Raw genomic sequence first — 17,017 nt, 5'->3', positions numbered from 1 at the left:
CTGTGTCCCCTGCTGGAACGGAATGGCTTCAACAGAGCACCGCTCTATACACTTGTGAACCATGTATTCACTGTGAAGGGGTGCCGAGCGGGTCCCGTCCTTGGCCCATATATCATAAAGGAGACAGCTTACCTGTAGGCACTAAGACCCGGACTCCGACTACCCGCATGACGCCCTTCAGGAGGATAAACACACCCCTCTGTATTCTGCCCATACAGGAACTGATCCCTCGGGACATCACAGAGGAAGGAGGAGGGCGTATCCCCATAAGTGGTTTCGTGGAGGATGAGAAAAAGAGCCAATCGACTCAAAGAGCTTGGGAAGACGCCTGAGAGAGGAAGAAGTGGTCGAACAAAGACTGAAGCAGAAGGACACGGAATCGAGAAAAGACGAGGAAACAAGAGAAGACGAGGAGGAAAAAGGAGCAGAAGACGATAGGTGGTGTGAAGACTGGTGGTCCCCACAAGAGCATCAGTGTGTACAGAAATCATCAAGGCAACCTCAATTCCTCCCACCCCCACACTAGAGAGATACTGGTTGAGTGGGCTGTGAGCTCTGCAAAGGTGGACCATGTCAGAGTTGTATATTTGCAGGACTGGGAGAAACGATGCACAATTGTGCACTGACCAACCAGTCATCAAGGAGAAGGAAAAAAATTAAATACAGCATGAAACCGTGCAGCATTTTAAGTCTGTTCTTTTCTCTAGTCCTACAAGCGGATATGTGGAACCTAGTCTTCTGAATGACAAGTTACTCTGTGCTCCCTTACCTAAAGCCACAAACCATCTTCTCCATGGTCAAATGCAACGCTTTTTCCCTCGGACTCATGTGAAAGTCCAAGTACAAAGGACTCTGCAAAGGGACATCGATATGGAGTGCAGCTCATTCGCATGATCTCCTATGAAAAATAGCTAGGTTAAATTGTACACACTACCAAAATATTTATTTGAAACAAAAAGCAGACAGGCATTCTTTTACATGTGAACTAAATATTATTGCCCTACTCTTAGCATTTTGAACAAACTATCCAGCAAACATGTTGCAGAGGATTGACTGTCAAACCTTTTTAAGGAACTATTTTTTTTCAGTCTGAGTAAATTCAAGAACATTTCTCCCCCGCACAACCAAATAAATTTTCAAATGCAAAACATCCTTGGAGATGGATGTACATTCACAGGACAGTGGTCCTCCGTCTGCAGCCCTGGGCAAATAGGCAGCTGACCGCAATCACCACCACAGTTGCTAAATCTGTCCTTTGAATTACTCCGATATTTAACAGTCCATGAGTAGGAAGATTCGGCAGTAGAGAGCTTCCGAGTGTGCAGCCGAATGCTCATGAGGCATGGGTATACTGTGAAAGGTGTTCTTCAAAATCAAATGTTAAAATATTTTGAAAAATATGTCAACGCAGGAAATACTGATGCTAGTGGTCCTATCTAAACTTTATATACTTTACAGTGTAAACACTCAGCAGGAAATACAATTTTTTTTAATAAAAAAAAAAAATAAGATCATGCGGAAGTGAGTAAGACTCACATTTTCTTCTTCCAAGCTTGGACTCCTCTTTTACACCAGTCTTACAAATGAAATGCCTCCCAGAGCAGTCGATGCAAGAGGTGGTCAGGCAGCTTATCAAGTAAGAGGAGCGTCATGTTGTAGACAACGATAGTAAGTGGAAATGGCGAGGAAGAAAATGGGGCTAATGCCAGAGGCCCACCTCACCAAAATACTGCTAAATTAAAACGAACAAGTTCTACTGTTGATGTAAGAACATCGAACCAAAGCATTCACTAAACCGCAACATGTTGATGTAGAGTCCCTCAAGTCAAAGTATCCACCCTCTCAACACTGGGCCTTACTTAGATATGTCTAATCACCCTAAAATGGTCCCCTTCATTGGCCTGGACTAGGTGGTGGCAGCGATACCCACCTCAACCAAAATTACATGGATTTTACTAACTTATGTCTGCTGCACAAACACCAATGTCATAACCTATGAAATGAGAACACAGCACAGTTTAGAAGCTGCTTAAAAATACCTAGCTATTGAGGCAAATCCAAAATTGAAAAAAATAAAACTTTCGCTGAGTCACACAAATAGAAGAACCTTTGATTAACAACAAGGTGAAGGAAATCCTGCACCAAGGACACAGTCAACGAAACAGTAAAGAGGAGCACAACCCTCAAGGATAAACCGTGCACACAGGTGCAGTATTATGACTGGGTTTCAATCTAAATACAAATTTCCACATCCTCTTGCCCAAGTTGAAAAAACCCACAAATCATTAAGTGCGTTATCCACAAAGTAGCTCCAACAGAAGCTCGAAGGCACTCCTTTCAGTCTTCAGCAGTTAATTTTGTCCTTGCTTAGCTGGTAAGTGCCGGGGTTCTTAGAGTGGATGTGCAAATCATTAAACCTAAATTATATTAAGAATGTGAGGAAGACTACCAGATGCAGCCTCTAATCTTCACACTAGCACAAACGGCTAAAATAAAAAAAATTAAAAAAAGGTACCCTTACAGATAATGACCGCAGAATAGGGGCATTTACATAATAGTTTCTTTTTATATGTCCTTCTGGATGAGACCAACATCACTAATGTGTGCACTGGACGCATAGAGAAAGAAGCGCACATAATTTCAAATATTGATTTCAGGTAACAAAGGCACCCTTTCCACAGTTGATAGCACTCAACTGATTGATACAATTGCCAAAATTTTAAGTAATTCTATTCAAAATCTCAGACAAATCTGTTGGTTGGAAAAGGTCTGATAGATACATGGCTTCTACAGAATACAGCAAATAGACTCTGAAATAATTCCCTTAAACAAGCAAAAATATACGAAATTTAAGAAGTGAAGGGAAACCTAGAGGAGAAATCATCCAGTTGCATGCCACACTTTAGAGCAAGGTTGCATTACGTACAGGTGCACCAAATACATTATGGGGTAAGCAACAGTAATCTGAGGACTAGCTCATGTTCAGAAAACACAATTTTGAACTAGAAGATAGAACTAAACAGAAACTGGTGAAACATACTTGACTGTTGAAAAATGCATTTGTTTTTCAATCAGACAGCCATTCTTTCACACACTTCAAATTAAAAGCTTCACTCCCAATGTCTGTTTCTGACTGTCAATTTCAGTTTATCAACTTCATTGAAAAATGTTAATTTGCAATTAACAAAATAGTTACTTCACTGCAGCACCTACATAAGCCCTTTTGCGTGGTCACCAGCTTCAGATTTTCCGGTATGACAACTCTTGCTTTTGTTGCATCTTGCCATTTTTTGTCTATTTTCTTAGTTCTGTGTTATTTGGCCTCCTTTCAACGGAGGTGGAGGAGTCGAAAGTGAATCCAGAAAACTCTTTAAGCTGCACAACTGCTTCGACTGATAAGTAACTATATATGTCCATTGCCTTTATAACCAGGACACAGTCCACTGCAATGCTATGCTATGCTATGCTACCAGGTAGGGAGGGCCTTAAGTAGGAAGTGTCCATCCCTTCTTCGAAGGAGTCTGTTCCTATGTACTGTTGCCATCCTTTCTTGTGGTCTTTTGCAGAAAACCCAAATCAAACAGACCTTGAAGGGTCCCCTCTTAATAGAAGAGCTCCTCCTCTTGGGGCTCTATATTCACCTGCTTCACGTCGTACTCCTTTTCTGTCTGAGGCTTTAGAAGGACATGCTATCCCTGGAGGAAATCAATAAACTCCCTCTTCCTCCTCATGTCGGCCTCCACTTGAGCTTGGAGCCTTAGTTTCTTTTTTTCAACATCAAAAAGAGGTGGTCGATGCTGAGCACTCCTTCAGCACCAGGCCTTGTTCTCTATGGGCTCTTTGTCCATACCGCACTGTATCTCTTTTCAGAGTTAAGGCTGCTTGAGGGTTTACCACCAATAATTTACCTTTCAACTTGTGAGGTTCCTTTTGTTTGTTCTTACCCTTGATCACAGCTGTCTTTGGTGTCGGGCCAGCCTTTTTTAGGTTTTGCCTGGGGCACGGAGCTTTAGCTCCGCCCCCAGGAGAAATCTCTAGTCTTCAGTATGGGGTGCCTTGAATACGCCCTCTGTTTCATTGGCTAGCTCCATAAATGGAGGCTAGCCATTGGAACAGAGATCTGTCCGTCAAGGCCGGACCAGATTCGGGGGCGTTCCCGAGATTTTTTCCATGGGCGTGGTTATCTTATGTGGGATCGACTTTGTTGCACGTCATTCTGGCCAAACACGCCCCCGAATCGCCTCGCCTTCCTGCTTCCTGCTAATCCATTAACACTAGTGCTGTCCGTCAACACGGACCAGCTTTTGTGGCCTAAAAACTCCTGGCTGTGAGCGCCCCTGCCGTGAGGTAACCCTGCTGTGTTCCACCGCCGCGGCCCGGGGCCTGAGACTGCCCTAGAAATCGCCGCCCGCATCTCCAGAGCCACGGAGACCAAACCGAAGGGGCAGCTAGCTGATTGGTGGCTGGCACGCAGGATCCGTGCTCTGATAGGCTGCTGGCACGAGGGAGCCGCGCTCCGATTGGTAAAGGAGCTCTGACTTCATCGGGGGCTCACCTCAGGGCAGAGCTGGGATTGGCCCATCACTCGCAGAGGCCATGTGAAGCCGTCCAGACTATAGAGGAATGTCAAAGGTTTGTTTATTTAATTTTAATCATTAAAGGCAGGCTGGAATGAAGGCCTCCTTGTGACGGGAAGAACGTTCCTTCGACATTCCACAACGTAAGTATTCATTTTACCCGGTAATTACCATTGACCTATTACTCTCCTGTCAGCTTCGACAGACGTGCTCCGATGACTGCCTGTGGCTGAGGCTTTTTGCGAGCATTTATTCAACTCACCGCCCTGGTGTTTGCCTCAAGAACGCAGAGCGCGAGCCAGAGATGGTAATGAGCCGTGTCCTACAAGAATTTCCCGGGAGAGGCCACACGTGCGCACTGTAATTGTCACACAGAGGTCACGCCCTTCACATGCGGATACATTTAGTCACAGGGTGACAGGGAGAAAAGTTCAACATCCGCTCGGGTGAAGAACGTTGATTGATAAAAATTTATAACGCGCTAAACAATAACCCGCAGGTATCAAGGCGCCTAACAATACGATCAAAATTGAAGCAAACATCCTTACATATAGGCTTGCTGAAAGAGGCAGGTTTTGAGAGCACTGCGGAATTTCTGTAAGGAGGGTAAAGACCTAAGGTCCAGAGGGAGGTCATTCCACCATTTGGGGGCCAGGGTAGAGAAAGCCCTGCCACCCCACCTAGCTCTTCGTATGCGGGGAACTGTCAAAAGCAATTTCCCGGAGGAACGCAAGTTCCTTCCAGGAGAGTAGTGGGAGATAATGGAGCCAACTCCTGTGTCGCTGTTTTTTGCAATGGCTCTATATGTCATGCATAAGACTTTGAACCGTATTCGGTGTTCTACAGGTAGCCAATGCAACATTTTCCTGGCCGCCGTGGCCGAGGAGCGTCTGGGAATATCCAGAACAAATCTAGCTGTGGCATTTTGAACTACTTGTAGGCGCTGCAGGAGGCACTTGTTTAGCCCCGCATACAGCGCATTACAGTAGTCCAAGCGTGAGCCAATGAGTGCGACAGCTATTTGTTTTCTGGACTGCAAGGAAAGATATTTCCTAATCCTTCGCAGGGTGTGAATTAAGCCCCAGCAGGTGGAAATGGTTCTGCTCACCTGACTGCCCATGTCAAGGGCAGGATCTATCATCACCACGAGATTCTTAGCAGATGTTGTGGGGGAAGGGCACATTCCTAGTGAGTCAGGCCACCAGTTGGCTGACCAGATGTTTTCTTTCCCCACCAAACACCATCACCTCAGTCTTCTCCCCATTCAGTTTAAGAGAGTTCTGAATCATCCAGTGACTGACCGCCTCCATGCAGTATCGAAACTTGGAGGCGGTTTGCACATCTGAATGGGAGAGAGACGAGTATTTGGGTGTCATCTGCATAAGAGACTACCTCCATCCCGAAAGTTCTTATTAGTCTGGACAGTGGGGTCACGTAGATGTTGAATAGGGTCGGGCTAAGCGCCGACCCTTGAGGGACCCCACATAGCACAGGTCGGGATGGAGATAGGAACTCCCCCAACTTGACTCTTTGTTCCCTCCCATCAAGGAAGGAAGTCAATAGATCTAGAGCTGCGTCCTTCACCCCCACATCCCTCAGACGCGATGTAAGTACTGAGGGGGAGAGGGTATCGAAGGCCGCAGTTAGATCTAGCAGGACCAGGAGGGTGGTCTGGCCCCCATCCACTGTCGAGCGGATCTTATCAAGCACGATGGTGAGGGCTGACTCGGTGCTGTGTGTAACTAAATTTAGTTCATGGCTTTGCATGTGCGAACCATGAGTGGTGATTCCTCAAGAGGGAGTCGTCAAAGGTATCTTGCCGCAAACAAGTGATGTAAAGTGTGTAACACACTCTCGAGGTGTCAGAATGCCCTACCTTTCTTCTTGAATATACCTCGGAATGTGCCGTGGTACCACCAACGCCCTACACCAGTGAGGAAAACATTTATGAAAGCAGACCGACACTAATTAACGAAGTGGCCTTCAAAGAACTGGATGAACCATCCATACAGACAGATGGGAATAGAATGGGGGACATGATGGGCTACTTACATTATCCTTATGGTGCTTCCTTCTGCTCCAGCAAGGGCAGCCCTCAAAGCAAAGGTGATTGCAGAATAGGATTTGAGTTGGACGGAGATGGTACCTGGGAGAAACCCTGCTATGCGTCCTGATAGAGGTTTGATACTCTGGGATTTAGAGAACGGGACATGTTAGGTGGATCTAGAGACAGAGATAGTTGGGGGAAGGAAGAGATGGTGTCATTTACCCAACTATATGCAGAGTTTGATATTTCCAGGACACAATTTGTGGGTGCATAGAGCCCAGACAGGAAGGGGGAAATATGGTGCACAAGGAACTATTGTTATGGGCTACACACAGTTGGAGAATCGTCTACCAACGGAGAAATAGGATTTCAAAGCAGTGTCCTTTATTTATAATGTATTACTGAATAATACCCAATGCTCTCTAGAAAAACTAAGGACCAAATAAAGATGAATGCGGTAAGGTTGGAGGATGAAGACTGACAAGAGGCTCTATTGTAGCTTAGGGAGATGGCTATTAGAACCCATTTTAGACTTGTCTAGCTGAAGATCTTGCAGAAGGTTTATTATTCTGGAATGTAGCTGATGATCTTTAGTTACGCTGCCTTTTATACACAACTGAGGGGAGGTGGTTGGGAGGGTTGTATGTTTCAACAACGAGTTTCCCAACCACGACTTCCCTATCAACGAGGTCACAACCACGACCTTGTCTAAACCACGATTTTTTTACCACGCATTCCTTTACCACGATTCTTCGTGGTAATGGAATGCGTGGTAAAAAAAATGCTTTACAACTAGTACCCCGATCTTCCACCCCTTAAAAACGAATCCCCCGTACCTAAAATACTATCTCAACTCCCTTAAATCTAATTCCCCTTTCATTAATCACGAAACCCCACCTCATAATTATGTACTCAACACCCTTCATTCTAATTCCCCTCTCCCTTTTAATAATCACGAAACCCCCACCTCCTGAATTCGATCAACCCCCATATATCTAATCCCCCTCTCCATTTTAATATTCACAAACCCCCCCACCTCCTAAATATGAACTAAACCCCCATAAATCTAAGTCCCCTCTCCCTTTAAATAATCACGAACGCCCCCACCTCCTAAATAGGTTCTCAACCCCTATAACACGAAATCCCCTCTTCCTGTAAATAATCACGAAAAACCCCACTACCATAAATAAATATTAAATACTCATCCCAAACCCCTTTAAACTAACCCCTAACCCCTTCCTCATAAAATTAACCCCTCTTACCTGTTTCTCCGCGACTGCGACGCTCCTCCTAACTCCGCCCTGTCCGAACACTAGACTGACTACAGGCAAGTCGTTGTTCCGCTTTAGTCGTTGTTCAGGATGTTTTCCGGTTGGGAGGGTAGTCTATATCACACTATTTGGCGGTGCTGGGGTGGTGTTATAGTATAAATATATTTAATAGTAGGAACCCTACCATTGCTTTCCCCCAAGGTGACTCAACCGGTAAAATGGGGACGGAAAATGTGAAAACAATTAAGAAAAATAATGTCAAGAGCAATGCCAATAGCTCTAACTTTAACAAAGGCAAAACCATTGCATTGTAAATGCTTGTTTTTATTTTGGAGAAGAAGGAATTCCATTTTAAGTTTTGCTTTACCCCAGTCTTGGATGGAACGAACATATTCTTCGAGACGAGCAGCAGATTCAGCATAAGCAGCATACTTTCAGTATGTGCCGGCCTAGAACAGACCATGAATATGTGCTGGAAGAAACTCCACGCAATCTAAGAAATTTAAATTTGAAGGTTGCCTTTTTGGCCTACCGATGCCTCACAAGATCCGTGCCACATAACAATTTTAATTAGCTGCAGGGAAACAACTGTAAGGGGATTCAAATCATTGAGACTAGCCATGCTCACTAACCCACTTTGAAACTTGCTACCAAAGCAAGGAAGAATTTACAGTACAAGATGCAGACGTACACAGGAAATAGTTGTCAATTCTATTCAGAATACATGTTAACAATCGTATGCTCTAGAATTCCAACTAAATACATGGACATATTCATGCACTTCAAGGCGGTTCCTCTTTGTGCAGTTTCACAAAGTAGATCATCATGTGTCAAATTGCCCAAATTTGATATTTCAGGACCTGGAGGATGGGGGGGGGGGGGGCGCTATGGGAATTCCTTTCCCACATAAAACAGCTTAGGATGGCCTTTGCATATGTCAAGCAAAATCCGGTACAGTGTTGGACCTTGTAATCCCTGTAGCATCTAATCAACTACAAAATGATTATTTAAAAAAAAAAAACCATTTATATGAATGAGCAGAATATAGATCTTTAATAACTTTCCAGCGACTAATGAAGTGGTTTGAATCTTACACCATGAAGCAATCCTAGTTATTTATAAATATAAAGAGCAACATTTAGGAATGTTGTGGTAGCAATTGTCTGTGAAAAACGTACAAGCTGCCAGACTACATGATATAAGGTTGGCTATTTGAGTGCATAATTTAGGATCAATGTAGTCAACATTTTTATAACAATACAACTGCATCCCATGGCATATGCGCGCTTTTCAAATTTAAACCATACAAGGAATATGTGAACAAAACAGTAGCAATGTCGATGCGGAGGTTAGGGGTTGGGCTGAGATCCATATGTTAAGTTGAAGGAGAAAGGATGGTGGTGAAAGGTTAGTTAATAAGAGCAAGAAAACAAGGGCGGGTGAGTCGATTCGGCAGTGGGTATATATGTGCAGTTATAGATCTTAATCCAGGTGTAATTTTCAATAAGATAACTCTGCATATCAAAATAATTGGTTACGCCCAAACTAGGAATCAGAGAGGGTGAAATTTTTTTTCACAATAGGTGGAGGGATTTTGGATTAACCTATAAGGAGTCAAACCAACAACTTGCATCACATGACACAGTTGTAAGCACACATGCAATCATGCCGTTTTCTTAAATAAAATATGATAATTTATCGTTTCAGTTTTACATTTGACCGTGCACAGGTGTCAAAATGCAGTAAATATTAGAAAAATGTGCTGCAACACATACAAGTCGACATAAGGCAGGTCAACCAAACGTCTAAGTACATACAATTATAACCCAGTACACACCTTGAAAACCTGTACACTTTGTGCTTGCTTTATAAATGCGAACGCACAAAATCCATTCAAAATAGTTTTAATACATACATCCATTTTGCTTTACTAGGAATCTGGGGGGCATTTATTTCAGAAAATTCAGTGTAAAGCCAATAAGTCTTTATTTCCTTGAACACTGAGATTTTCAGGTCTATTCATTACAAATTAAATATCTCTATGAATCCTAGTGAGGTTCAGCAGCTGGACATCCGAAAACGAGTGTGTGATATTCTGGAACCAAGGTATTTTCCCAGTGGCAACCTGGACTGTTAAGGAAGCGGGCATGCTGTTCAAGTCAGTTGATCTACATCCAAAACAAAAACATGGCCCTTTTTTTTTACCATACCTTGAGGACGACGCTTGTATCTTCGGAAGTTAGTGAATTTAAAGTCGGCCACTTCGTCCTCGTCTATGGTTTGACCCAGAGACAGCAGGCTCACCCGCCTCATCTTCAGGAGCTTTGGAGAACTTTCACGCACTGTGCTTCCCACATCCAAAACTACGTCCCCAGACATAACGGATGGAACCACCTTCTTAAAAAAATCCATCCTGCTTTTCTCGAACTACATTCCAAGCGTGGTCTGAAAACGGCAGCCCGAGGAGACCACGAACACACGCCCAAGTGCCTGTGCAAACCTCCTCAAAGCGTGCTGCTTTACATAGTGACGTCACGCAGGGCCTGGGCGGGGCCAGACAGCACGCAGGTCAGGAGCCAGATGCTGGGAGGGAGATTCTGAAGCCACACTGGCTGTGCAAACTGATAACAAAAACCTAACGACGGCAGCTGAAGACATACATGCAATGTGTACTAAAGGTAAGCACGCCTATAAAAGAATCTAGTACAAAGTGCCCTACCATGGCCGACCCAATCAAGAGACGGCCTGCAAAGCTACAAGAGCTTATGGGTCTATATATTCTCTAATAAAACAAGTTCAGTTTGGTGATGTTAATAAAGTCCGGTTCGCACGCAGTAACAGGGTGGAGAATGGGCCTGCTTTCAAAGATAATGCTTATCACACTTACTGCTCTTTGCACTATATTTGCAGCCACACTACCCAGACTTCATTATTTCTTTCTTATGATGAATGTATTGCTGTTACCATCACACTCAAAACGTAAATCGGACTTTAACCAGCTTACACAATTACATCACTGTTTTACGAACCCTGCTGGGTAATTACGGTGCAGATTTCCAACATTATCGCACGAACATTGAAGAGATGGATTTAGCATCTAGGAACACATACTAAAAGCAATGTCCCCATTTCCACACTGATAATCTGCTTTAAAGTGAATGCTTGTAGGAGAACACACCCTAGTTGGAACTGGGACACTGGCCAAATGACACTGCGAAGCAGTGAGGTGATGCAGCATAGCATAGTGCTGGTTGGCGATTGACTGGTGTGCTCAGCAGGACGAATTCTCTACAACACGGGAGGGGCTGCCCTCAGAAAATTTAGGGCAAATGGTGGGAATATTACTCTTGGTTAGAATATTTATACTGTATGCGTATTACACGGTTGTATGGACCAGAGTAGTGACAGTCTTGTATGTTTGTAATCAACTGCTCATGAAAAAATAGTATTAAAAAAAGTTTACCCCTGTAAAACGTTCCCCTCCCCCCCCCCCCAACTAATTCAGTTGCCAAAAAAACAAAAGCAATATTATTCAGATATGAATCCACAGATGACCATCAAGCGTTTCAGTAACTAAAAAATTAAATGTTAAATGTCGTATACTTGTAAAGCGCACAGCTGCCCCAGCAAAGGGGCGTCCCGGCGCTGTATACCGCTGGAGAACCCATCCTGGCTTTCTTTGTGAGATGGTCCCTCCTGGGCATCTCCAAGGTGAAGACAAGCATTCCCGGCGCTGATGGGGCCGTTAGTAGAGATTAAGCAAGCTATTGCCCAGAGTTGCTGAGTGGGACCCATGGTTGGAGTAGGCACAGAGGCGAGAATTATCGAGTCCGCTGACCATGGCCCAAGACCCTGCTGCTTCGGGAATCGAACCCTGGTCCCGGGCCAACCTCTGCTTCCGGGTCTGCCGCCTCTAACCAGTGAGCCACACCACTCCACTAGCACTAGCAGGGAATGAACTATGATAGGAATCATTACGTACAAAGGATGTTGGTGGTGCAAAGAAACAAAGTCAAAGTAAGAAATGTAAAAAATAGAATAGAGGGGGCTAGAAAGCCTAAAACGGAGAATAGGTGAAATGCATACATCAATAAAAGTTACCTTTATGTTCTGTCCAGAACGCCTTGTTTATGAGGAAGAATTACAATTACACTTTGTTTGTTGTTGTTAGAGCAATAGGGTATAATTCATGCTATTTCAAAATAAATTTCACAAGGCAAGTTCGATGGTTTTATACTGGGTGTCATGAATATGGTTGTGCCTGCAATATTAATACTTATTACTTCTATAGACCATGTTTTTGTAACAAGGCACCCATAAACCCACTCCAAGAAGGGTTGAGACTCTGAAATAAGTGTTGATGTGGTCCGTATTGAATGGAGGTTTGCAAGTTTGCAGATCATCAACATTTTGTATATGGACTTGAAAATCAAATCGCCGTTGATTACAAGGTCAAAAGGAGTTGGACTTTTGTTAAATGTCTGTTAGTGCTACCTCTAATAGTGCAGTATAAGAAGTAGAGGTGCAATACAGTCAAGGTTCAGTTAAAGACATCTATGCTGGAGGATATGGTCTTCAACGGGTTTACATTTTATACACTCAGCTTCTGGGAGAAGCAGCCTTGCACAGTACTAAATTCTACAAACCAACTGGAAGCCAAATGGTTTTTCCATTTAAATGTACAAATGCCCTTTTGGTATTCCTTCTGAGTCTGGTTTGAATTCATACTTGTAGGAAGAAAAACAAGCATTTGCAATGCAATAGGTCTCGCATTAGCAAAGTTTGAGCTATTGGTATTGTAAATGACATTTTTTATTTATGTTTTGTTTTTGAAAATAACAAAATTAATAGCATTGTCATTTACAATGCCAATAGTTCTAACTTTCGCAAATGTGAAACCTACAGCATTTGTAATGCAATATGTGTTTTATTTACGTGACTTACATGTTTTGATATTACAAATAACAATGGCTTTTAATTTTTTAAAATAATTAATACTTAAATAAAAGTTATTGTAATTTATAATGGCAATAGCTTAAACTTTTGTAAATAACTTTTGTGAAGATTATGTTCAGTGTATTTTATTGTGACGAAAATCCAAGAACAGAAGTGAAATATTAACATCTTTGTTACATTTACAATAAAGCTTGAAACATTGAGAGAACATATTTGAACCAGATTGAATGGTGGCGCGGAGTGATGCTGTGATAGCGAACGAGTGATGCTGTGGTGTTCAGTGATGCTGTGGTATCGCATAGTGATGCTGTGGTGTTCAGTGATGTTGTGGTGCCCCCGAGTGATGCTGTGGTGTTCAGTGATGTTGTGGTGCCCCCGAGTGATGCTGTGGTGTTCAGTGATGTTGTGGTGCCCCCGAGTGATTCTGTGGTGTTCAGTGATGCTGTGGTAGCGCATAGTGATGTTGTGGTGCCCCCGAGTGATTCTGTGGTGTTCAGTGATGCTGTGGTAGCGTATAGTGATGTTGTGGTGCCCCTGAGTGATGCTGTGGTGGTGGTGAGTGATGCTGTATGCTATATTTTTTGCTATGCTATTATATGGTTTGTTTTGCTATGCTATTATATGGTTTGTTTTGCTATGCTATTATATGGTTTGTTGTAAGGGTGAGTGAGGGTGAGTGAGGGTGAGGGAGGGTGAGGGAGGGTGAGGGAGGGTGAGGGAGGGTGAGGGAGGGTGAGGGAGGGTGAGGGAGGGTGAGGGAGGGTGAGGGAGGGTGAGGGGAGGGTGAGGGGAGGGAGTGAGGGAGGGGAGGGAGTGAGGGAGGGAGGGTGAGGGAGGGAGGGTGAGGGAGGGAGGGGGGACGAAGGGGGAGGGAGGGGGAGGGAGGGAGAGTGAGTGAGGGTGAGGGAGGGAGCGTGGGTGAGGGAGGGAGGGGGAGGGAGGGGAAGGAGGGAGGGAGGGGAAGGAGGGAGGGAGGGGAAGGAGGGAGGGAGGGGAAGGAGGGAGGGAGGGGAAGGAGGGAGGGGGAAGGAGGGAGGGAGGGGGAAGGAGGGAGGGAGGGGAAGGAGGGAGGGAGGGGGAAGGAGTGAGAGTGAGTGGGTGTGGGGGTGTGAGGGGGTGTGAGGGGGTGTGTGGGTGTGAGGGGTGAGGGGGTGGGTGTGTGGGTGTGTGAGGGTGTGTGAGGGTGAGGGTGTGAGGGTGTGTGAGGGTGAGGGTGTGAGGGTGTGTGAGGGTGAGGGTGTGTGAGGGTGAGGGTGTGTGAGGGTGAGGGTGTGTGAGGGTGAGGGTGTGTGAGGGTGAGGGTGTGTGAGGGTGAGGGTGTGTGAGGGTGAGGGTGTGTGAGGGTGAGGGTGTGTGAGGGTGAGGGTGTGTGAGGGAGGGTGAGGGTGTGTGAGGGTGTGTGAGGGTGAGGGTGTGTGAGGGTGAGGGTGTGTGAGGGTGAGGATGTGTGAGGAGAGTAAAGAGACTTGGAGAAGTGGTGGTGGGAAGCATGAGAACAGTAGTGACATGTGTATCATTAGTACATATTTGATCAGGTCAATTTAGATAGGAAACTGAAGGTACAGAAGAGTGCAAACGTTATTGGATGGAATATTGGGTGTGAAGATAGTAACATAAGCATTCAACCATGTAGAAGTAATATATACATCAAAAGGAGGTATATGGAGAGGGAGGAGCCAAGATGGCGACCGGAGCGGACGTGTAGGCTCTCGGCTCCGCCAGCTCTTGTCTCCCGCACCTTCATCCTGCTTGCTATCCTTGGCCATTTCGTCAGCGGGATGTGCGTTATGGTATGCTGACTTCGCCAGCGTTACTCCGGAGCCTCTGACTGCCCGGCAACCGCAGTAATCCCGGAATCGACTTTGCTGACCTGGACCCCGGCTTGTACCTTCGTGTCCCGCCGGCCCCTGAGCACCGTGACGGCCGGGCTGCTTGTACGCCACTGCAGTGGGGACAGCGCCACCGTCGTCTGCAGTTGAAGATCCCATTTGCGGGCCGGCGGCCCGGCGGAATTTCACATTGCATTCGCTCCACAGCCCGAGTGCGTGGCTAGGTTGGGGGCGAGGCGGACCTCCTTACTGGATGTTGGTTCCGTGCTGCCTCGACTCCATTGTCGCTCCTGTTTTAGGGTTGGCGATCCCTCCTCTCCTGTCAGCCGGACTATACACAGAGGTCGCTCTGGCTCCGCGTGGAACAGTGAGCCGAGAAGTGTCCCCGGAGTTGATGGGGGCTTAAATTGTCGATCGGTGCAACTTCGTGGACCCCCACTCCTGGCTCCGTTGTTCTTTTGCCTACAAGATGGCGACGCCTCTCTGCCTGCTCCGTGAGGACGACGGCTTGCCCCCGCATTGGAACTACGATTCCACGTCCCGGCAGGAAACCAGCCCCCGCTCGCCCTTCCCTGCCCTGAAACTGCAAGACCCACAGCCGGTGTGGTCAAACGGGGATGTTTTGGCGGCACTGGGTGAGTTAAAAGCGGCGCGGAGACGTGGCTATTGTGAGCTGGGCGAGAAGCTTGATGCCCTCATGGCTGACCGGGAGTGGGAGCAGAGAGTCCCTTCATCGCGGAGCCTGAAATCGCACCCGCAGCTGGCTGATTGGGATACAAGCTATCCGGGGATCCCTGACAATATTGCCACTGTATCCACCGCTACCTGTTGTTCTTCGATACCAGTTGAGAGATTGGTTAGTGATACTTTGTTTCCCTCCGACATTGAACCTGCCTTCCTGCCTCGTTCAGCATTACCGCTGTCGGACTCAGCAACTGCTCGGCCTGAACCTTCCCTACGTGCCTTATCCCCGGGGCCTCCCATCTCCCGGTGGTGGAACTTTTATTATTTGGCTGGGTTGATGAGACTCTCAACGTGCTTCGGTGACTTTCCTGGAGACCGACGACGTTCATTTTGTGACTGTGTCCCTTCCCCTCCCCCACTTCGGCCATCTTGTCTCTTTGTCCCCGATGGGTTGGACTTTCCGTGTGAGGGGGGGAGGGGAGCTCGTCCACGTTCGGGCCAGGGCTAGGCGGTTTCCACTTTTGTGAGGGTTTGCCGGCGGGCGGGAACTAGTTTGGAATTGTCTCTACCGGTTTGCTCTTTGCACACACTTAGCACTGCCGTTTTAACATGCTGGTCCTATTCTGTTGTTGATGGTTGGGATAGTGGATGCCTTCGCGACCGGGGTTCTCGATAGTTTGTGGTAGTGGCGTCTCGTGCCCTCCAATCGACAAGGGGGGACCCAGGCTTGCCTACATCCTGTAAATGTTGATTGCGATGTGTGTGCTGTTTTCTCCCCTTTATGGATAAAAAGTACGGGGTCAGGCTGTTGCTCTTTTGTGGTTGGGAGAGCGGTTCCGTGCGGTATGGAGGGTCCGGGGGTACATTCTTCCGATTCCCACCTGAGTCTATGTTTTTTCGCATTTATTGCTGTGTATGTAATATGGTAATTGGGTGGGATTCGGACCTGTAATATTGTTCAGTCATACATGTTGTGATGCCTTTTCCCCACTGCTTTCGTATTATTGTCTCTCTCAGAGTTGTATTATATTGTGTGGGGATGGCGCCTTTGGTTGGGGGCTGGGAATGTTCGGAAGTGCTCCTCCTCCCGCTTTATTTGTATTTTGTGAGAGTTGTAGACTAGGGTGGCCTTTTCTCACTCTCTATATATAAGAGTCAGTTTTTCTTCTTTTTCTTCTATTTTCTTTTCTTCTCTTTCTTATCTTGGACTGCATTTCGGGTTCGTTACTGGGCGACAGGCACATTGTCGGGGGGGGTAGGCCGTAGCCTCCGCGTTGGTGCAGGGTGGGGGGGGTAGATTTTATTTTTCCTTTTAGTTCTATGGGCCTTTTTTTTCAACTTTCTGCGCTTTCTTTTCCTATTTTCTGTTCTGGGTCTGCGATAGGGGCTAGTAGGGAGTGGGTGGCGCGGGGGGTGGCGCAGGCATGATTTCAGCTGTTCGGTTTGTTTTTCTATTGTATTGTCACTCTGACGAGAAGTTCAACCCAAATGTTGCTATTATTTCTGCTGCCTACTCATGTTGGGGAATTATTGTACGGATCCAGCTCTCCTTGCATCTATTCTTCATTGATTTTTTGGATCGGAAAAAACTTTAAAATTTAACCTTCAGCGCTCCTTCTCCTAGACGGCATGCCTTTACCAGTGTAACCGTTG

The 17,017-nt window shown here is 45.9% G+C and overlaps 1 protein-coding gene across 11 annotated transcripts in view; it reads right to left on the bottom strand.

Moving 5' to 3' along the window:
• The window catches only part of FRYL (FRY like transcription coactivator), a 2,483,143-nt gene that overhangs the window by 2,321,091 nt on the left and 145,035 nt on the right, over window positions 1-17,017 (bottom strand). For 8 of the 11 annotated variants that reach the window (XM_086962662.1, XM_086962664.1, XM_086962667.1 and 5 more), the window contains exon 1: window positions 10,106-10,423. The exons of the other annotated variants lie outside the window; for them this stretch is intronic. In XM_086962662.1, coding sequence (XP_086818788.1) covers window positions 10,106-10,307 — 202 coding nt within the window. In that variant the 5' untranslated portion in view covers window positions 10,308-10,423. Of the gene's footprint in view, window positions 1-10,105; window positions 10,424-17,017 lie in introns of those variants that run through there. 11 annotated transcript variants of the gene reach the window in all.

This window comes from Lissotriton vulgaris, chromosome 3_1, assembly GCF_964263255.1.
Source record: "Lissotriton vulgaris chromosome 3_1, aLisVul1.2, whole genome shotgun sequence".
Lineage (NCBI taxonomy): Eukaryota > Metazoa > Chordata > Amphibia > Caudata > Salamandridae > Lissotriton > Lissotriton vulgaris.
This window is presented reverse-complemented; position numbering and strand designations above follow the sequence as displayed.